The 23,668-nt window shown below is 40.0% G+C and overlaps 1 protein-coding gene across 2 annotated transcripts in view; it reads left to right on the top strand.

Annotated features, from left to right (window-relative positions):
* Pcca (propionyl-CoA carboxylase subunit alpha) overlaps positions 1 to 23,668 on the top strand; it is a 329,396-nt gene that overhangs the window by 89,625 nt on the left and 216,103 nt on the right. For both annotated transcript variants that reach the window (XM_021182607.2, XM_029468862.1), the window contains 2 exons: positions 6,204 to 6,240; positions 18,908 to 18,986. In XM_021182607.2, the coding sequence (XP_021038266.1) occupies positions 6,204 to 6,240; positions 18,908 to 18,986 (116 nt within the window). The remainder of the gene's footprint in view (positions 1 to 6,203; positions 6,241 to 18,907; positions 18,987 to 23,668) is intronic.

Below are 23,668 nucleotides of genomic sequence, written 5' to 3' on the forward strand. Positions count from 1 at the left end.
GCAGGTCACAGAAGCTGTCAGCTTCTGTGGTGCACACTCTCACCTGTGCAGACTAAGTTCCTAAGTTCGGAGGAGTCCCGGATCTAAGATGGCGCTCCCTGCTCCTGAGGCAGAGGGCTCCAGTGCAGAGCGGGCCACTGTCCTTTGGCTGGGAGGGTGCCGGATGTTTGCGGCCCCAAAAGGGTGCTGCCTCAGTGGCTCTGTAGCTCCCGCCTGTTCCAGAAGCTGTCTGCCTCTGTGGTGCACACTCTCACCTGTGCAGACTAAGTTCCTACGTTTGGCGGAGTCCCGGAACCAAGATGGCGCTCCCTTCTCTTGAGGCAGAGCATGATCTTCTTTCTTTATAGAATCCAGGTCATTGAGTTTCTGGGCTGTATCACAGGGTTTCTGGGCTGTATCACAGAGAATCTGGGCTGTATCACAGGGTTTCTGGGCTGTATCACAGGGTTTATGGGCTGTATCACAGAGTTTTGGGCTGTATCACAGGGTTTCTGAGCTGTATCACAGGGTTTCTGGGCTGTATCACAGAGATTCTAGGCTGTATCACAGGGTTTCTGGGGTGTGTCACAGGGTTTCTGGGCTGTATCACAGGGTTTCTGGGCTGTATCACAGAGTTTTGGGCTGTATCACAGGGCTTCTGGGCTGTATCACAGAGTTTTGGGCTGTATCACAGGGTTTCTGGGCTGTATCACAGAGATTCTAGGCTGTATCACAGGGTTTCTGGGCTGTATCACAGGGTTTCTGGGCTGTATCACAGGGTTTCTGGGCTGTATCACAGAGATTCTAGGCTGTTATCACAGGGTTTCTGGGCTGTATCACAGGGTTTCTGGGGTGTGTCACAGGGTTTCTGGGCTGTATCACAGGGTTTTTGGACTGTATCACAGGGTTTCTTGGCTGTATCACAGGATCACAGGGTTTCTGGGCTGTGTCACAGGGTTTCTGGGCTGTGTTACAGGGTCTCTTGGCTGTATCACAGGATCTCTGGGCTGTGTCACAGGGTTTCTGCACTGTATCACAGAAGGCCGAGACAGGAATGGCCATCTCTTCTATCTTAATGTGTCTTCTGTGTCCCTCTCTATTTCTGGAACACTATAAGTTCCTTTTAAGTTGGAGTCCACTGTATGCTGGTTCTCTATTGAACTTCCTCTCTTTTTGTTTTCCACAACACTGAACTTTTTGTTTGTTTGCATCCATATAAGTAATAATCATATATTTAAACAGCTATACAATCTACATTTATATAAATCAATCAAAAGAAAAATAAGGGGCACCAATCCACCTGTCTCTGCCTCCCGAGTGCTAGAATTAAAGGCGTGCGCCACCACCACCTAGCTAAGTTAGAAATTAACCAGAAATTAATTTGTTCCTCACACATACTTTTTTCCTTGGCTGTTAACAATTTTTTCGATTTACTATTTTTTATTTCATAGTTTCTTTATTTACATTTCAAATGTTATCCCCTTTCCTGGTTTCCCCTCTGAAACCCCCTTATCCCATTCCCCCTCATCCACCCACCCACTGCTATTTCCCTGACCTGGCATTCACCTACACTGTGGCATTGAGCCTTCTCAGGAACAAGGGCCTCTCCTCCCATTGATTTCCAACAAGGCCACCCTCTGCTACATATGCAGCTGGAGACATGGTCCCTCCATGTAAAACGGCAACCAACAAATTGGGAAAAAATCTTTACCAACCCTATATCCAATAAAGGAATAATATATACAAAGAACTCAAGAAGTTAGACTCCAGAGAACAAAATACCCCTATTAAAAATGGGGTACAGAGCTAAACAAAGAATTCTCAACTGATGAATGCCGAATGGCTGAGAAGTACCTGAAAAAATGTTCAACATCCTTAGTCATCAGGGAAATGCAAATCAAAACAACCCTGAGATTCCACCTCACACCAGTCAGAATGGCTAAGATCAAAAACTCAGGTGACAGCAGATGCTGGTGAGCATGTGGAGAAATAGGGACACTCCTCCATTGTTGGTGGAATTGCAAGCTGGTACAACCACTCTGGAAATCAGTTTGGTGGTTCCTCAGAAAATTGGACATAATACTACCAGAGGATCCAGCTATACCATTCCTGGTCATATACCCAGAAGATGCTCCAACATGTAATAAGGACACATGCTCCACTATGTTCATAGCAGCCTTATTTATAATAGCCAGGAGCTGGGAAGACCCCAGATGTCCCTCAACAGAGGAATGGATACAGAAAATGTGGTACATTTACACACTGGAATACTACTCAGCTATTGAAAACAACGACTTCATGAAATTCTTAGGCAAATGGATGGAACTGAAAAATATCATCCTGAGTGAGGTAACCCAATCACAAAAGAACACACATGGTATACACTCACTGATAAGTGGATATTAGCCCAGAAGCTCAGAATATCCAAGATACAATTCACAGACCAAATGAAGCTCAAGAAGAAGGAAAACCAAAGTATGGATTCTTAGGTCCTTCTTACAAGGGGGAACAAAATACCCATGAGAGGAGATACAGAGACAAAGTGTGGAGCAGAGACTGAAGGAAAGCCCATCCAGAGAGTGCCCCACCCAAGGATCCATCCCATAGACAGTCACCAAACCCAGACAGTATTGTGGATGCCAACAAGTGCTTGCTGACAGGAGCCTGATACAGCTTTCTCCTGAGAGACTCTGCTAGTGCCTGAGAAATAAAGAGGTCGATACTTAGAACCATCCATTGGACTGAGCACAGGGTCCCCAATGAAGAAGCTAGAGAAAGGACTGAAGGAGCTGAAGGAGCTTGGAACCCCATAGGAGGAACAACAATATGAACCAACCAGTACCTCCAGAGCTCCCAATGACTAAACTACCAACCAAAGAGTTCATATGGAGGGACCATGGCCCCAGCTGCATATTTTTTTAAAAAAAGATTTATTTACTTTATGTATATGAGTACGCTGTAGCTGTCTTCAGACACACCAGAAGAGGGCATCGGATCCCATTACAGATGGTTGTGAGCTACTGTGTGGTTGCTGGGAATTGAATTCAAGACCTATGGAAGAGCAGTCAGTGCTCTTAACCACTGAGCCATCTCTCTAGCCCAACCCTGCTTTTTTAGTCTGTGGTTTTCGATTTTACTTCAGGAGGGTCCTTTTCCGATTATCTAAAGCAAGTTTCCTCTTATTCTCTGCTGTTGCCATGAAGTGTTCACATCACTGCTCAGCTGACTTGCTTGTCCACTTGACTTTCTGTTTTTCTTCATGGGCTAGGACTCTAGAAGGATAGAAGGCCAGATTGTATACACTGTTGCTGAAAATATTTACCGGCTTAGTGTCTTAAAACACATAGATCATCATTCTTTTAAATGGGTAGAGTCACTGAGCCATCTGTATGCCAGTCCTTTGTTGAAGGCCCATTGAATTGTTTTCCAGATGTTTTACTTATCAAAACAGCACAATTGAAAATAACAAATTCATTTTAAGTTTTTGTTGATATATGTGAGAGAGGCGTCCATAGGATAACTTTCTACAACCAAAGGCTGTGGAGGAATGGACACAGGCTCTCCACGTTTGATAAATGCAGCTATTTGCACAAAGGCTATGTGTGTGTCTTGACCGAAGTGTGAAGTGCTGCTCAGGCTTGTTCCTGTGTTCACACTTGAGTGGGATCTCCTGTGTCAGCCTACTGCTAGGGCAAAAGCTGAGGGTGGATGTGTTTTATATTTCTCTTTAGATTTGTTTTGTTTTTTGTTTGTTTTTACTGGACTTAAATTATCTGTTGTTCTGAATAGACTTTCCAAAGCTTTATTACATGTTTTTTCTTCTATCCATAACCCTATAAGGAGGTTCTATGCACCATATTTAGTGCTATTGATTTAGGAGCTATTTAGAGTTTTTATCTTTATGTATCCCATAATAAAACTAGATGTGTCACATGTGTTTAGTTTATTTTCAAAAACAATAATAGTGTTTTATAAAGTCTAATATGTAATAGATCCTCAGTGAATTTTTTGGCTCAGTGAATGACAAATGAAAAATTAATTTTTAAGGCAATTTGATTTTATCTGAAAAATCTTTGTCATAGAAATTGATTTTCATGGTAGGGAAACTTATACTTTAGTCAAAAGTTAACATTGTGTTGTGGGAGATCAGGAATTTTGAGAAGTTTTGCTGTATATAAATACAAATTCTCTTTACATATATAGCATAACGTGTGTGTGTCATGTGGATACATAAATATGTCACAACCAGAAGTAGATTTTGAGCACTGTTGGCTTCCCTGGGCCCCAGACTTTCTAGGTTGTAGTTGAATTTCTTTGAGACGTCTTTGGCAAACACACCCTTCCACATTGAATGAAATGTTAAAAGTTTCCTTCGAGCTGATTATAACCGGGTCCTCACCAGTCCTCACTCTTCCTGTATGTTGTTCAAGAGGCACTAATTGTTCGATTTGGCAGGTTTAACACTTCCTGACAGAGGCTATTAAAGGCAAGTATTCTCCAATAACTGTCACCGGCTGGAACAAAGAGCCTTCCAACTCAATGTGTGGAAGCCACGACATTCTTAAATGACCCGTTTCATAGATTTTTTTTTTAAAAAATTTTTTTATCTTTTTAAACAAAAATTTGGAGATGCAGGGTTGGTGCAAGCATCAAGGTGTAGAAAGCGAGTAAAGCTTGATTTTGGGGCAGGGAGCAAGACAGCTTTATCTCTGACTTGAAAACAATTGTTATTTGGAAAATCTCATTAGCAGATGTGACTGCTTGGAGTAAAAAAAGACTTAAAACTGGTGTCGCTTTCAGGATTGCTTTGAACTTAACAAGCACCTATTTGTGGAGCAGACTGGCTAATGAAAGGAAATTAAATTTTTCTGACAACTTCCCGTTCCAGCCTCCTTATTCAGGGATGCTGTTGGGTACTGAAGACTTTTAAGGAAGAATTTCTTTTCTTTTTCTAAAAACTGGACATAAATGAAGCAGTTATTTTCCCCTAGTCCCAGTTTGGGGGTTGGGGAGACTACTGTGATTGATCTTCATTTTAAATGTAGTAATTTAAGAGCTTTAAAAATGCCAGGCTTCCCTTGAATGCCTTGAAATTGTGGAAAAATTCCTGCATATTTATCAACTGGTGGTTCTAGAACATGGCTGGTGGTGCATATAGTGCCACTGGATTAGAAAAATTAATTGAATTGAGAAAGTGGTCTCAGAGTTCTCCTTGTCATTATGTCAAAAATTTGTGCATAGAGTTTGCACAGTGTATATCAGGTGAATGGCTTTGGCTGGGGCAGTTTCTTGAAGCTTAGGGTTTTAAGTGTTACTGCTGACAAGTGGCAGGGACGGATGCACTTGTGAGTCGGTAACGCAGGCCTGCCTTGGACATCAGGGAGGAGTCCTTACCTTGTTCTTCAGAGTTTCACTGAACTTTAATTATGTGCCTAGTACAACTGTAAAGATAAAATATGTACCTGAAGAATTGGTTAAGAAAATATAATGGAAATCACAAGGTTTCTTTTTTCTTTCCTCCCTTCCTTTCTTCCTTCCTTCCTTCCTTTCTTTCTTTCTTTCTTTCTTTCTTTCTTTCTTTCTTTCTTTCTTTCTTTCTTTCTTTCTTTCTTTCTTTCTTTCTTTCTTNTTTCTTTCTTTCTTTCTTTCTTTCTTTCTTTCTTTCTTTCTTTCTTTCTTTCTTTCTTTCTTTCTTTCTTTCTTTCTTTCTTTCTTTCTTTTTTTTCCTTTTTTTTAAAAAACAATTGCTAATTCCTACAGCTACTGGAAATTTACTTATTTCTAGAAAATTGATAGATCTCCTCCCAAACAATAGACAATCAACTCCCCCTGCTGACAGAATCTAGGAAAACACAGTGTGTAAATAGACAAGGGGGCTGCAGACAAGCTTTAATGATCTGATTTACAATTCAGTATTGATTGTAAACATCTAAAATCTGCCATTAAATCCCGGCAACTGCACCGAATCATTGGCAATTCTGGTCATGTTTCCTGCCAGCTCATTTCAAACTGCTTTGAGTTTCTTAATATAATAACGACGAAGGAGAATTTACATTCCACTTATGGTATTAATTTTACATTTCTCTGAATGAAAAGGGTTAGAAGGTTGTAAAATTGAACATTAAATGAATCAGAGGAGACAGTAGTGCAATATATGACTGCCCTAAAGACATTGTGCAATGTCTCATGGGATTAATGTTGAGTCTCATTTCCTGCCTTTACAGGATGCAGATGAAGCTGTCAGAATTGCAAGGGAAATTGGTAAGTCCTTAAATTAACTTTGGTAGTGTTTCTGTGTCTTTCAGCAGATATGGTTGAGCAAACGTGTAATAAGTAATTCCCATAGAGCAAATAATATTTTAATAGTTTTTGGTTTCTGATTACTTGTGGCTCTAGAATTTATCAGTTGAATTACCATATTCTCTTATTAAAGTAGGACTTGTAGTCACTTGATCTTAGTTTTGTTCTTTTATAAGATGAACTCACTAGCTAATTAAAACAAATAATTGTCTGAAGAGTCTTGAGGATTGGACACAGTTTGTATTTATTTGTGTGTGAGCACTCAACTGTGGTGTATTGTAATGTGAAGGACACAGCACACAGCATTCAAATGAAGGTGCCCTTGACAAGCTTGTTCAAGTTCTTACCCTTCTCTAAAATGGAAAATATCAACTTAATAACTTTGCTAGGAAAGAAAGATGCAGTAGAAAGCGGGAGGTGAGAGCTGGATATGCTAAGCAAGTGAAAAGGAAGCTGAGGAACATTTAAGGCTGCTGTATATCTATGACGTTTCAAGTATATTCCTCTTGCTCATGAACACAGTTGTCTTCTGTAGTGTCTACTAAATGGAGAAAATAGGAAAAGAGAACAAAGCTTTGAAACCTATAGTTTTGAGTCAGATCAATACATGTGTACACCTATGGAAAGCTGTGGCTAGGCAAAGGGCTCAGACAACACTTTCTGTCAGGCTTACAGCAGCATCTTAAAACAATCTGTGCTGCTAGCTCACATTGTTTCAGGAAGCCATATACTAATATTTTAGTACTCCCGTTTTCTCAGTGTGGTTTGTTACTCAGAGTTTTTGTCTATGGTAGGAGAGCATTTGATTTGGCAAAGTTTATATATTCCAAAGTGATCATGGCCATTAAGATATTCTTGTAAATGAGACAAGCTAGCATAGAGTTCTTCAATCTGGTGTTCTTGAGCTATCAGCTTCCTCAGCATGCTCTTCTGTGATTGGAAAAGGTGTTTGGCTTGTTGTGTACTGCTTCTGTTGGGTATGGCTAAATTATTTTGGTTTTGGTCATTTAAGTCATATTAACTGTTCTTTGTTGTTTATTTGTTTTGAAAAACTGCCTTGAATATAAGGCCAGTACATATAAGATACTATTTTATCTGTCGAGAACATCTGTATTAATTACTTCTTCAGCGTTGCCAGCATCTTTAGAAGCTTTTTACTATTGTACTAATTTCACAGTAAGACTTGGTAGGTTACATAATGCTGCTGTCTGTGGGTTAAATCATTGGTCCCCTTATTCCCCATGAAGCACTCAGCAGCTTCTAAGACTGTCCTAAAGTGGTTTAATTTTATTAATACACTTTAAAACTCAAATTGGGCTCTTTTTAGTCATAGCTTAGATATTACCACCTATCTAAGTCATCTATGAGAATATTTTGTAATAAATGATATGTAATATTATTATTGTCATATTTGGAGGAATTTTGGAAAGCAGAAAGGGCTAGAGTATATACTAGGATCATGTGCCTGTGACATGCTGTGAATTACACATCTTACACTCAAGAACACTTTCTTTGGTGACACAGTATTCAAGTCTGTGTGTGTGCACATGTGCATGAGCCCTTTGATGATGGATCAGGTTTTCCCTACTCTTAATTGAGATATCTCACACTTATATTATGGTTTGGATGGACATTGTAAGTTTACTTAAGGGTTAGAGTAGACGTTGAGTCCATGGGAAAATATATTCCCAAGTGTGAGCAACAGAATTATAAACATATATTTGAACCTGTTTTTTTTTTGTTTGTTTGTTTTCTTTTGTAGTGTCATTTTCTGGATTTTCTTGTGTGATTTATGTTTCTGTTTCTGTTTTCTTTTTCTTCTTCTGTGTTGCTGGGGAATCAGGATCTAGAGCTTATTTTGCAAGGCCTACACACAGCCACAGTGCTGTGCTCCTCCACTCTGTGCACAGGTTGTTGCCTTTTCCCTCTTTTTTGTGCTATGTGGTAGAAACAAAATCTTTCTGTGCTCTCTCACTCTCAGGTCTGTGTTTCTTTTCTGGAAGCATTTATCTATACTGCCAGAGCTGGAAAGTAATTGTTGGCCACTGTTGTGTTTTTTACGTAACTGTAGCTTTTAGTTTGGAACATTTTTTTCCATGTACAATCTACTTCAGAAATGCCATTTTTTTATTATTGAAAAATTTCCTATAATTACAATTCAGATTTCATACATGGGTGTGTCCTTGATGATTCCCATCCCCTTCCTTCTATTTCTTCTAATTCTTCCCTTTCCCTCTCATTGTGAAATACATGCTTACAGTTGTGGCTATTAAATAGAAGCTTGCTAGTGTCCTGAGCAGACTGGAAGGAAGAGAAGTCATAAAATTTGAAGTGAAATGAAACACGGTAAAGAAGTTTTACAAGGCTTTAGGGATTTCCCAGAGAACCCTCCAGATCACACAGACACCTCCTGTGAAAACCTCTTCTTACCGTGCTGTCATCCAGACACATTACAAAGTCACTTTTCTGTAATCTCTATTCAGTTTTCTCTGCCAAAGTAGTAGTGTTCTGTATTGGTTTATTGTACTTTATAATATATTTTGGTTATACCCTCATATATACAATATTGATTAGTTCTTACTTAAACAAAACATAATGATGATATTATAATTAATATTCACCATTAACAAATAAAGATTATATCTAATATTAAAAAGTATTAAATATACTCATTGCACATATTTGTAACCGTGAATAAAAATAATTTTATTAAAAATATAAATATATCAATACATAATAATTTATTTTTGTACATTTAAGGCAAACTGAGGAAAGACAAAAAATATGCTTTCTTCACTCTTGTTTTAGTTTCAGTTTTTGGAGAAACTCATTCTTTTTTAAGGGCACAGTTGCTGTAGAAATGTAGCTAATGCATCATTGGACTGGGACATTATTGGTTTGTGTACACTGAACCATCCTCACATTCTTGGACTGAATCCAACCTGGTCCTGGTGTAGAGTCTTAACCTGTTTTTGAGTTTGGTTTGCAAGAATTTTATTGAGAAATTTTGCCTCTATGTTCATTGGAAAATGGCTCTTTAGTCTTGTCTTGTCTTCTCTTCTCTCTCTCTCTCTCTCTCTCTCTCTCTCTCTCTCTCTCTCTCTCTCTCTCTTTTTTTTTGGTGTGTGTTCTTGCATGTCTCTTTCCTTGTCCAGTTTTAGTAGCAGGGTGAGCCAAAGGTTTGATAGATTTGTCTGGGAATCCATCTTATCCTGGGCTTTATTGGGAGGCTCTTTTTTTTTTTTTTAACCATCTTTTTGTTGTTGTTGTTTTTTGTTTTTTGAGACAGGGTTTCTCTGTGTAGCCCTGGCTGTCCTGGAACTCACTTTGTAGACCAGACTGTCCTCCAACTCAGAAATTCACCTGCCTCTGCCTCCCGAGTGCTGGGATTAAAGGCATGCACCACCACGCCTGGCTTATTAACCATCATTTTAATTTCCTCGCTTGTTACAAATCCTTTAAAGTTATTTCTATAGGTCATTATAGGTCATGTGTGTTTGGAACTTATTTCTTTTACATTTCCCAGGCTTTTGGAATATAAGTTTTTAAAAGTACTGTGTAATGATTCTCTGGGTTTTGTGTGTGTGTGTGTGTGTGTGTGTGTGTGTGTGAGAGAGAGAGAGAGAGAGAAGGGGATTGAGAGAGGGAGAGAAAGGAGGAGAGGGAGGGGAAACAGGGTCTCACTGTGTTCATTTCTAATTAGTGTCTTCTCTCCCTTTTTTGTTCATTTGGTCATGAATTTGTTCATCTTATTTTTTTCAAATATCAGCTCTGTTTGATTGATTCTATGCATCCTTTAGTCTCTATTCTATTAATTTTACCCTAATTTTTATTTTTATTTTTTTGACTTCTACTGCTTTGGGGTTTGAATTCTTGTTTTTCTAGGTCCTTGATATATGTCATTAGGTTATTTGAGATTTTTTTCTAAGACTTTACTGCAAACTCTGACCTGCAAACTCAAGAGGAGATTTTCTGGGCTTCTTTAGCTGTATTTGAAAGGTTCTGCTAAGCTGTATTTTCATTCCCTTTTAGAAACTTTGAACATTTCTTTCTGATTTCTTTAGTGATTCAAGGGTTAGGTGCTCTATCTTCATGTGTTTTCATGGTTTCTGTAGATTTTCTCATTACTAGTTTCTAGTTTCTAGTTTTATCACACTGATATTATAAGCCAGAAAAGATGACTCATTTGTTAAGACTTGGTTTGTTGTTGGCAATATAGTCTGTTTAGAGAAGATTCTATGGGCTGCTGAGAATAATATGTATTCTGTTTCTATTGAATGGAATATTCTGTATTTGTCTGTTTAAACTCATTTGATCTATGATGTAGTTTAAATCTGAGTATTCTTTGTTGAATATTTTGATGACTTAGAGATGAGAGTGAGGTATTGAAGTCAGCAACTCCTATTGTACAAGTACCTGTCCAGTGTTTGTGTTTGCTTGGGAGGTCAGGGGCCCATGTTTGGTGTATTCACAGTTGCAGATCTGCTTGACTCATCGATTCCTTTATTGGTGTAGAGTGAGCTTCTTTATCACCTCTGGCTAATTCTGGTTGGAAGTCTACTTATCATGTATCAGAATAGCTGGGCCACATTGTTTGGTTTACATCAATAATAGAATTCTTTCTATCTGTTGACTCACAATCTTTAGGGGAGCCTTTAGCAGTAAAGTAAGTGTTTTGGAAGCAGCAGAAAGCTGGATCTAGTTTTCTAGTTGGCCACTCTGTGTCTTTTTAATGGTGAGGTGAGGCCATTTATATTTAAAATTTTACTGAGAGGAATCAACTAATTCCTGTGATTTGTTGATTGAGTAGATTATTGTTTGTTCTTTACTTTGTCTTCATAGTGTATAAGGGCTTTGCTTGTTTCCTGGGTTGAGTAGTGAATTCTTTATAGCTCTCCTCTGCTTAGCTTTTCCTCTCAAGAAGATCATTCTGTCCTGTGCTCTTGAGGTTGATTCCTTTGATTAGTATTTTAAGCATCTTTGGTAGCATTGGCTTAGTGGTCTTGAATTGCTTCAGCTTATGCTTGTCTTGAAATGCCCTGTTTCTCTGTCAGTGTTAAATATAACATGGCTGGATAATAGCCATCTTGGCTGACAGTTACTTACTTTTAGAACCTAATATTTATAGTCTCATATTTTTCTGACATTGAGGGCTACTACTGAGAGAGCTAATGGTATTTTGTGTTCTTGCTTTTGTAGGTGAACTGACATTTGCCCTTTAAAGCTTTTAATATTGTTTCAATGTTTTATATTTTGACATTTTGTATATAGTATGTTGTAGAAAGGTTCTTGCCTTGTTGTGTCCATTTGAAGTACTAAATGGCCATTGCATTTGAATGTCAACAGTGTCTCACTATATAGCTATGGCTGGCCTTTAATTCACCATGTAGACTAGGCTGGCCTTGAGCTGACATAGATTTGCCTTCTGCCTACTATTACTGAGTTAAAAGGTGTCTTCTGCCATGGCCAGCTGAATGCGATTCTTGTCTGCTGTCATTTCATGCCTTTAGTGTTTATCTCAGCCCCCTCCTTATCCTGTGGATGTTTAGGTTTGTTCTGATCATAGTTCAGCATTCTTGGATCATGATGGACATACTCATTTATTTTATATTACTTATTGATGTTTGAATTTAACATTTTGTAAGCCTTATCTTCTACCCCTAGTATTTTTTCTGCTTAGTTTAGTTTGTAATAGTGTTCACTGTTCTTCCTTTAAAATGTATTCATTTAAAATTCCATTTCCAACGTTTCTCATTCTTTTGTTTTTGCAAAAGAAAATCTCAGTTTCCCTGCTGAATTTTTTCTTCCATGTTGCCGATTAAAAACAAAAATTAAAAACAAAACAAAACTTCTCTCTTAGTTAGCTTTTTATTGCCGTGAAGAGATTCCTTGACCATGGAAACTCTTATAATGGAAAACTTTTTAGCCCTGGCTGTCCTGAAACTTAACTCTGTAGACCAGGTTGGCCTTGAACTCACAGAAATCCATCTTCCTCTGTCTTCCAAGTGCAGGGATTAAAGGTATGTCCTACCACTGCCTGGCTAAAGGAAAACATTTAATTGGGGCAAAGGTTTAGTCCATTCGTGGCAGTTCATGGTGGGAAGCATGACAGCATTCAGGCAGACATGGTGCTATAGAGGTAGCTGACAATTCTACATCTGTATTTTCAGGCATCAGGAAGAGAGAGCCACTAGACCTGGCTGAAACTTCTGAAACCTCAAAGCCCAGTTAGTAACACATTTCCTCCAAGAAGGTCAAACCTACTCCAACACAAGGCCACACTTCCTAATTCTTTCATGTCATGTCCCTTCCTGTGAACCTATGGAGCTGCTTCATTCAAACTACCACAGCTGCTGATTTCAATATCTGTTTTGCTGACTCTTCCCTCTCTGTTGTCTTTCTAGATCCTCATTTAATTCATTTGCTTGTTTTTAATCCTCTGTTGTGTCACTGATCATTTTTACAAGATAACTTTTGGAATTTCCATCTGATGGTGTACCTGTTCCAGTGTCTTTGAGTTCGGTAGTCTGGGGCAGTCATGTGTCTTGCTCTCTTATGCTTGCTTATTTCCTGTGCTGTGCTTTGTACATTAGCTGTTTGGCTCACTGTCTGGTTTTGGGAGAAATCTCTTTGAGCAGCCTGTTCTTTTTGGTTTTGTTTTGTTTTCCAAGACAAAGAGTATCTGTGTATCTCTGAGGATGTGGACCAGGCTGGCCTCTAAATTCTCTAAATGTTGGATCATGTTCCCTGATGCTGAGATTACAGGCATGTGTCCCACACCGGTGGAACAGACTGTTATGATCTTGGAAATCGCTTGTGGCTTCAGAAGGACTACACCAGGTTAAACAGTTCCACGTGAGGTTTATTGAGAGAGAGTGGGGCAAGGTAGTGGTGGAAAGAGAAGAGGGGAAGAGAGAGGAGAGAGGAGAGAAGGGAGAGGAGAGAGGAGGGGGGGGAGAGAGAATCGGGACCTTTCTTTATATATGGATGATGACATAGCATAGGTAAAGGTGGGAGGTGAGCCAAGTGGATTCTGGGAATATGGTGGCCTTGGCAACAGGTCTGAGGGTCCCGCCTATGTGATGTCACAGGTTTCAGAGGTCCTGATACCAACATGGAACATTCTGGGTTTTTTTGTTTTTTTGTTTTGTTTTTTGTTTTTTTTCCCCCTTTTAAAATTCTTTCACATTTTACATTCTGTCTGTAGTTCCCCCCACCCCCCACACCAGACTGCTCTCTTAAGGCTCAATGAAGTAGTGTTTCCCATTTGTCTGTTCATGAGCTATGCAGCTGATACAAGTCTTGCTTTTGTACAACTTCTTATTGCTCTTTGTCTGGTATCTCTTCATTTCCTTCATGGATTTCAAATACACTTTCTTTATTGTTCTCTTGGGATAAATTCCCCTTTCCTTATTCTGACTCTGGCCTCCATTGACTCACACAGAGGCAGCCTCTAGACTGCCTTCTTACCTAGAGGTTCAATTCATGATCATAAAAGTGGATTCATTGTACTGCTGTATACAGTAGGTAGTCTAGCATTGTCTGGTTGATGCTGGAAAAGCAGAGGGCAGTGAGTGAAGGCTTGGTGCTTCCTGGAGAGTGCTTGGTGTTAATTCCATCCTGGACATTCAAGCTGGATCCTGTTGTCAGTGGAGGACATCAGCAGTCACAGACTCATGCAGAATGTGGAAGTAAAGGCAGGCGACCTACACTGCTCTCTTCTTGGACCTCTAGGCTTCCCATTGGTACATGCTCCCCACTTTGAGATCAGATATTCTCCCTCCCAGTAGGTCCCAAAGGTGTATTTCTAAAGGGACTTCTAAATCCTGTTAAGGGCAGTCAAGACCAAGTATTATAATAAAAATGTCAAAATTTTTAAAAATGTCATAAAGGACAGGATCTCCTCCTCCCTCAAGCAAAAATAAACCGATTCTTTCCTAAAGAAAGGGCAGATTAACTATTTTACATTAAACAAGCAAAAAAACAATCTGCAAAATGCAGTGTGTGACACTTGATTTCTCTGTAATTCTAACACAAGACTCCCCAGGGGTCTCCTTCCTGTCTGATCTTTTTCTCTTAAGGCTTTTGTTTTCTTGTCTGAGCCCCATTGTCCATTGTCAGGCTCCATTCTGTCCATCTAGTGATCTCTTCTCTCTGCAGTATCTTTTATTTTCTTTTCTCTTTGAACCTTTCTTTAGGAAACAAAGACAGGTTTCCCAACTGTTTTAAAAAGATAACTTTCTTGCCCATCAGCCTTACTTTGCTGGGCAAGATTACTGACCAGCACTACTAAATTTGGAACTGGTCATTTCCCAGGAAATATTTTGGGATTTTTTTTTTTTTTACTTTCCCTTTTCCATTAGTTGATATATTGGATCAAAATGTAGTTCAAGAAACTAAATCTAAGAGATATATAATTTTAAAATCAATTATTAGTACCACCTATAGGGTTGCAGACCCCTTCAGCTCCTTGGGTGCTTTCTCTAGCTTCTCCATTGGGGGCCCTGTGTTCCATCTTATAGATGACTGTGAGCATCCACTTCTGTATTTGCCAGGCACTGGCATAGCCTCATACGAGACAGCTTTATCAGGGTCCCTTCATCAAAAACTTGCTGGCATATGCAATAGTGTCTCTAGCTGCATATGTAGCAGAAGATGGCCTAGTTGGCCATTGCTGGGAAGAGAGGCCCCTTGGTATTGCAAACTTTATATGCCCCAGTACAGGGGAATGCCAGGGCTAAGAAGCAGGAGTTGGTGAGTAGGGGAGCAGGGTGGGGGGGGGTGTATAGGAAACTTTGGGATAGCATTTGAAATGTATATATAAAAAAGAAAATATCTAATAAAAATGTGCAAAAAAAGAGAATTATTAGTACCTTATCCTTCAGGTATTTTTATCAGCTTTTAAGTTATCTGATAATTACTCCTCCTCCCCACTCTCCCAGTCTTGGGTGGCATTTTCTGGGAGAGTCTGGTTATTTATCATGTTGTATACAGGTAAATATCTTAGTATCAGTTAATCAAGTTGTTAGCACCCACAACTAAATGGGAAAGCTTCTAAGCTTCCAGAGTCTTTCTTATCTTCTGTATCCAACACATGGTGTCTCAAACTGTAGAACAAACTGAAGTCTCTGTCTTTCTCTTTCGTCTGGCCACATTCAGATGAGAGCTGTCTACTACTTGGGCTCCTACAAAGGCCTTGCAGTCAGAGTTCCAGTTGCTACAGCTCATTCATTGCAGAGCAGCTGCAGTAATCATGGAAAGCGTTGGTAGATGACTTCTCCATGCAGAATTCGATCAGGGCTCATTCTTCCTCACTGAGTTTGCCTAGACTCCACTCCTAGCATTTAAATTAACTTAAAATATCAATTGTTTAGAGAAGCAATTTCAAGAAAAGAGTAAAGCTGGTCCCTCTGAGGGACATACTTTCCAGCTGTTATGTTACAAGAGTGCATATGTACTTGAGTGCACATGGCTTATGAGTAGAAACTGTGTAATTTCTTTTTGAAAGTATTCATTTACCCATAATTGTGCAGAAGGGACATAGGGACTCGACACCATGCTGCCCTGGGTGTGCTGGGGAGCTTCCGTGTGGCTATGAAACACAGGGTCAGTCCCAGTTGATCCAGTGAGACAGCATCAAAGGTGAAAAGAAACCAAGCAGCACTGAGACCGGAGTCTGAGCTGTCTTTTCCCTGGACACGGTGTCCTGTGTGTGATCCCAGAACCAGGATGATGGACAGTCTCCTGTAGCCTAAGCTGTATAGGGAATTTTAAGCCAGCATGTCTCAGAAAACAAACAAACAAACAAACAAACCCAAAAAAGCGTCTTTGTTTTTTGTGTTTGTGACTTGCTTATGTCTGTATATTTAAGAACAAGTGATCTCTTGGTATTGGAAGAGAAATTGCCTCGTTTAAAGTCTCAGATACTTTGTATTTGTTGTGGTAAGCAAGGTAGTTCTGTTTCAAACACATGTCAACTGAAAATATAAATGTAAACAAATGCTTTACAGACAAAAGCCAAACTCAGGAGTGAGTGCTTTAGTGGATTAGGAAATAAGAGATTGTTTGTAGAAACTGTATGTGGAGTAGACATCAGAGAGTTGCCAATGACCATCATTCTTGTTGGTAACTCCTAATTTTTCCAGTAATTCTGACTTTTACTAAGTCCTTAGTTTTCTTTCCACTTCCAGTTCCAGGCACTGCATAACCTAATGTGTCTAGAGTGGTAGGACACAGTGAGATAGTAGGAGAGGAACTAGGCTGCTTGATATTGTTATCATCTGTGTGCAAGACCCTTGTGTTATTTCAGAATGCAGCCAGAATTAGTATCATCAACTTCTGCTAGTTTTTCCTCTTTCTTCCATCATTTTCATTTCAAGAGGAATTAATTTTTTATTTATGTATGTGCTTGTGTGAGTTTATGTGTACCACATGTGTGCAAGAGCCCTCTGTGTCTAGAAGAGGGCATCGGATTCCCTGAACTGGAGTTACAGATGCTTGTAAGTATTCTAAAGTAGGTGCCAGGAACAGAACCCAGGTCCTTTGCAAGAGAAACACACTTTCTTAGCTGTTGAGACAGCTCTCCTGTCCTCTCCCAGGCTTTTCATATTCAGCTTTTTGCATTTTTATCAGGGACTCTTGACTTTCTGGATTTCAGGTATTCATAGGTCTAACAAGAGAGATATTTTGGATAAGGGCAAATTCTTCATCATGTTTTCAAACTAAAACATGACTGCATAGTTGAGGGTTCATAGCATACATATGGCCAAGAAGACTGATGATTTCCCACTGTTCAAAATGGAGGAGAATGGAAGGAGAATGCACCCATCCCCTCAGACTTTCCTGTTGCAAGAATGAATAAGTATGGGTGGAATTGGTAAGCATGCTCTTTGATGGATCACTTGTCTATACAAGTGGTGATGGATCACTTGTCTATACAAAGACTGCAGGTTATTGTAGATAGAATTTTTGTAGGTATGGCAGTTTTACATCACATTTCTTTACTTCTCTAAAGTAGAGGTATGCATACATACACATGCATATACACACATGCGTGAACACACGCACACACACACACATATTTTACTGATTTCAACATGGACACTTATGGTGGCTGAAGCACTGAATAAGACAAATTTGGGGCTTGATGCTTGCTTACTGTGAGAGTGAACACTGTGTATGATCCTAGGCGGGTCTAGCATGCAAGCGTGCAGAATCCTCTCCACTGGCCAACTGTACCCACACTGTGTCTATACTTCCTCTGAGTTGCTCCACCATTTAATAAATATTCCCTTGTCCCCTCACCCATCTGTTTCCTTTCTTTGGTTGCTTGCTCTTTTTAATTCTAAGGATGGAATTATTTGGGTCCTTTGCTTTTCTCTTCTTGGATTAGAAGGCCCCCAGACTAAGAATAATACATTTAGTTTTCTTCTTACTACATTTGTGTTGTTCAAAACGCTGCCCCATATAAGCATAGCAAATATATTTTAATGGACTTAATTATGAAATATCGAGTAAGCAAGTGCTGTTGTAACTAAACCAGTGGTGGTGTTTTGTGTGCCGGGGTGAAAGGTCTGTGCTGGGACATTTGGTCAGTTTCTTCCTTGTTTCCCTGTAAGGTGAATGCTGCTGTAGAATCACAGGCCAGGAAGGACACTTAAGGCTTACTGATTGCTTCTTTGCCGAGCAAAGACAAGAACAAATGCAATTACTTATGTGACTATTCTCACTGAGGTCCCAGAGAGCCGTTAAGGAAGGAGACTTTCCTTTTTTGTTTGTTTTGTTTATTTTTATTTTGAGATAGGAACTGAGTAATGTAACTATGGCTGTCCTGGAACTCACTAGGCTGACCAGGCTGAACTTGAACTCACAGAGAGCTTCCTCTTTCTATCTCCGTAGTACCTGTATTAAAGGCATGTACCATGCCTGGCTCAGACTGACTTTTCTGTCACACATGATGGAAGGGATTGTAGAATGATAAAATGGTGGCTTTATCTCTTCTCGTGAAACTGTAATTGAGATTAGCCTTTATCTGGGTCCTGACTTGGTACCTTCACGACAGCCTGTTGAGTATACAGAGAAGTGCAATGGCTTCTCAGTTGTGCAAGAGTACTCAGGCTCTTTGGGAAATAACTGTACTTGAATAACTCCCTACTCTGTCAGTTTTGCCGATAAAGGCTAAAGGCATTCTCTGTGTCCTTTCATGTGAAAATACTCAAAGTTCCTGCAAATGAAAGAGAAATTGATGTGTAATGCATGCAAGTGGCAGTTTTCAGAATCACAAATGTGTGTGTGCATATATGCACATGTTTGCCTGCTATCTAAACTGCTTTTTAAATATAAAAAGTTTACATAGTTCTGATTTTGGAGTTGTCTGTCAGATATATTTTAAGCTTTTATTTCATTACTTGGGAAGTATATTTTTTGATACAAATGCTCTATTCTTTTAAAATGCTTATTCATTTTGATATGTAAGGCCATTACATTGGTTGTGTTTCTGTAACTCTAAGGAAAGGAACTTTTAAATAAATTATTGTCATCTGTGTTACAGAACATGTGGTCAGTTGTCATGTTCATACATCCACATGATCAAAGTCTGAGCGTCTGTCTCACTCTTCCCTGCTGTTAGGCTACCCTGTGATGATCAAGGCCTCAGCAGGCGGTGGTGGGAAAGGCATGCGCATCGCCTGGGATGACGAAGAGACCAGGTGAGAGGCTGCCTGACATGCACTTTTGATGAAAATTGCAGTTACCAGAGTTTTATTAAACTGACAGGTAAACAGATACCCAATGCATAATGGAATAATTACAGTGACCATCTAATCTTTACTTTTTGGATGAGAGAGAAATTGATACTATGCAGAAATCTTCCTTCTGTATATTTTGAAGATAATTACCCTACCACAGAAAGGTTATTTAAAACAAATTTTTATTTTACATTGGTAAAAGGTTTTGTTTTTTATAGTGTGTTTTTAAGAAATTAGAGTTTTTCTGTTTTCTACGCAGAATTACTAATATCTGGCCATATAATTTACAGTGTTATCTAAGGATTGAACCAAGTTTATTTAATCCCAGTGGATAATTACTTTGATAATTTTTAGTGTGTAGAATACCATTTTCCATCTAAGTTTGAAACCACTGTATGTCTTTTATACTTACTAATTTTTTTTATTAATTTCAGAAGTCAAAGTACTCGGTGTTATTTAGTAAAGCTTTGATCCCCCCCCCCCCACATGCACAGTCGGCGTAATCTCTTCATGCACCTCCCCAGCAGCTGGAGCTTCCCTACCCATGGCATCTCTGTCGAGCTCACCTGAGCTTGGTGCTTTGGAAACATTTTGATAAGTCCTTTGCTAAGGAGTTCCTGGAGAACCACAGGTCTCCAGTGGCTCAGAGATCACAGCTAGAGCAATAAGCTCTGGTGTGGAACTTCCTTTCCATAAACAGCATTCATTGTCAGGCAGGGTGGGTTGTTGAGCTTGTCCTGAGCTTTGCCTTTGAACTCATCCCGTTGCGCCTTGCCCCACAGACTTCTTCACCAGGGCTGTGCCTTTCTTGGGCAACTATCATCTTGTCATTCTTACAGAGGTAAATAATTTTTCAGAAATCTAATGTATGGTGACATGGCCATTAGAAAAGAGACTGCCCAATGCAGCTAAATCTAGTAAAACCTGTTTAAATTCTTCCTGCTCCCACAATGCTGTCTTTCCATTCATCCTAGCCATCCATAGCTCTGGAATCCAGGGACCTTTCCGAGGCATACAATTTATATTTTTGGTTCTTGGTTTGGATTTATAAAATGATTAAGTGTTTATGTAAATAAGTGGATACAACACAACTCTGTTTTACTTGAAAGGTCCTGGGAAATGCTAAAAGGCAAAGGTTCCAGCTATAGACTAGAAGTTACAATAGGTGTGGGCTTCTGTCTTTAAAGTATGATCACTGAAGGGTTGGCACAATGGCTAAGAGCATGTGCTGCTCTTGCAAAGGACCTGGGTGTGGTCCCCAGCACACACACAGTGGCTCACAAATGTAACTCTAGTTCTTAGATCAGTTATTTCAAATCCAAGTGGAAGGTCTCCCCACACCCCACCCCACCCTACCCCCACTCAGTATCAGAAGTACCACAGTTTCTCCTGCACTGGTATGTATTGATTATCTGGGAGCCCATGCTTCTGAACTTGAGTGCAGGGTGTGAGCTGTGACTGTACTACATCTCTAGTAAGGGGCAAGGTGAGGTTCTCAGAGCAGCACAGATAGCTGGAAACATGCTCTTTTATCTCTTGGCAGATAGTCTGCTCTGTACAGTTTCTTCACAGGAAGGGTGTATAAGAATGCTAATAACAACTGAGTGCTTTGGTGACAGAGGTTGTGGCAGTTTGGAAATCCTTGGCTCAGGGAATGGCACTAATAGTAGGAGTGGCCTTGTTGGAGGAAGTGTGTCACTGTGGGGGTAAGCCTGGAAACCCTCCTGGCTGCCTGAAAACAGTCTGTTCCTGGCTTCCTTTGGATGAAGATGTAGAACTTTCATCTCCTCTAGTGCCATAGCTGCTTGGACGCTGCCATGCTTTCTACCATGATGATAATGGACTGAACTTCAGAACCTGAAGGCAATCCCAATTAAATGTTGTCCTTTATAAGAGTTGCCTTGGTCATGGTGTCTCTTCTCAGCAATGGAAATCCTAACTAAGGCAGACATTGTTACCAGAAATGGGGAATCCAAGGCAACATCAACTTCACAGCTTCTTGTTCCAAAGTCTGAGATCCTCATATGATTTTCTGGGCTCATCCAAATAGCCTCAGTCATTTCTCCAGCTCTGCCCTCTATAACACTCTAGGCCCAGGTTGATTCTACTCCACTGCTGCTGCTATTCATCCCATGGTACTGGAATCCCCAATTTGCTGGAGTCTTCTGCTGCAACTAGGCTTCACCAATAGCCTCTCATGGACCCTCTTCATGGTGCCAAGCCTCAATTTCTTTGCATGACCCCTTCAGTTCTGGGCCATCAAGTGCAACTGAGGTTACACCTTCATCAGTAGTTTTCCTTGGCTTGAGCTGCTCTTCATGACCCCTTCATATCTTCAAAACCAGTACCACTTAGATGATTCTTATATATTACCAAGTTCAGCTGCAGTACTAGTTACAACCCTCCGGAACACAGCTTCTTTGTGCTCTCAGAAAACACCTTTCAGATTTCACTTCAACGATGCTGGTTTCTTCCTAATCGCTGCTAATTTCTTAGCTACATACTTACATTCTTCTCCTCTGAAACCTCTTGAGCCAGGCCCCACAGTTCATATCAGCCAATGGCTTCCATATTCCTACTAGGATGACCCATCAAGCCCCACCTAAAGCATTCCACTGCTTTTCAGATCCAGAGTCCCCAAATCTACATTTCTCCAAACAAAAACATGCTCAAGCCTATCACAGCAATACCTAACTCTTGGTACCAACTTATGTCTTGGTATCTCTTCATGTGGCATCTTTTCTAGTCAACTAAGGCATACATACTCAAAATACACTTTAAAAATTTTATTTATTTATTTATTATATGTAAGTACACTGTAGCTGTCTTCAGACACTCCAGAAGAGAGCATCAGATTTCATTACGGATGGTTGTGAGCCACCATGTGGTTGCTGGGGTTTGAACTCAGGACCTTTGGAAGAGCAGTCTGTGCTCTTAACCACTGAGCCATCTCACCAGCCCTCAAAATACGCTTATGTGCTTAATAAAAATATATTACTTTCTACCTGAAAATATTGTCTCAACATGATGAATGAGCCATCTCTGTAATCTTGTGTAGAAGAGCATAAGTTTGACACTGTGGGTTTGGTGATGGATAATTTTATTTAAATAACTGTTCCCTCACACCAGTTGGAATGGCTAAGATCAAAAACTCAGGTACCAGCAGATGCTGGCGAGGATNTGGAGAAAGAGGAACACTCCTCCATTGCTAGTGAGATTGCAAGCTGGCACAACCACTTTGGAAAACAGTCTGGCAGTTCCTCAGAAAATTGGAAATAGTTCTACCTGAGGACCGAGCTATACCACTCCTGGGCTATATATTCCAACATATAATAAAGACACATGCTCCACTATGTTCATAGCAGCTTTATTTAAATTAGCCAGAAGCTGGAAAGAACCCAGATGTCCCTCAACAGAAGAATGGATACAGAAAATGTGGTATATTTACACAGTGGAGTACTACTCATGACTTCATGAAATTCTTAGGCAAATGGATGGAACTAGAAAATATCAACCTGAGTGAGGTAACCCAGTCACAAAAGAACCTACATGGTCTGTACTCACTAAGTGGATATTTAGCTTGGTATAACCAAGGTACAACTCACAGACCATATGAAGCTTAGTAAGAAGAAGACCTGTGGATGCTTCACTCCTACTTAGAAGGGCGAACAAAATAATCACAGGAGGTAGAGGGATGGAGAGAGGAGGGGAAGAGTAAAAGGAGGGGGCAATATCAGGGTTGGGAGGAGACAGAAGTACAGAAGATTAGGAAATTGAAAGGAGGTGTATAGCAGTGGGGGATGGGGAACAGGGGTTAGCCACTAGAAAGTCCCAGATGCCTGGGAAGCAAGAGTTTGCCAGGATTCAATGGGGATGTTAGCTGAAATACCCAACAAAGGGGAGATAGAACCTGTAGAGACCGTATCTAGTGGATAGGCATGGTCCCTGTTTGAGGGATGGGGCCACTCACCCATCTCAAAAATTTTAACCCAGAATGGTTCCTGTCTAAAGGAAATGTATGGACAAAGAGTGGATCGGAGACTGAAGGAAAGGCCATTCAGAGACTGTCTCACCTTGGGATCCATCCCATCTGCAGAAACCAGACCCAGACACTATTGCTGATGCCATGAAGTGCTTGTGGAGAGACTAAACCACCAACCAAAGTATACACATGGAGGGACCCATGGCTCCAGCTGCATATGTAGCAGAGGATGACCTTCTCTGGCATCAATAGGAGGAGAGGCCCTTAGTTCTATGGAGGCTCGATGCCCTAGCATAGGGGGATGCTAGGTCTGTGAAGCAGCAGCGGATGGGTGGGTGGGGGATCACCCTCGTAGAGGCAGCAGGGAGGGGGATGGGATAGGGCATTTGTGGAGGGGAAACGGGCAAGGGGGACGTTTGGAATGTAAATAAATAAAATTACATAATAATAATAAATAATAATAAATAATAATAAATAATAATAAACTATTCCATATTATCTGTTTATTTAGAAAAACACCACCAAAGTTGAAAACTAAAAAAAAAAAAAAAAAAAAAAAAAAAAAAAAACCCAAAAGTCTAGGAGAATTCTAGGAATGGTTGTCTGAGGCCAGATGCCCTCCCTTAGTGCTAAGGTGTTGATGCCATCCATGCACACTTGT

This window comes from Mus caroli, chromosome 14, assembly GCF_900094665.2.
Source record: "Mus caroli chromosome 14, CAROLI_EIJ_v1.1, whole genome shotgun sequence".
NCBI lineage: Eukaryota > Metazoa > Chordata > Mammalia > Rodentia > Muridae > Mus > Mus caroli.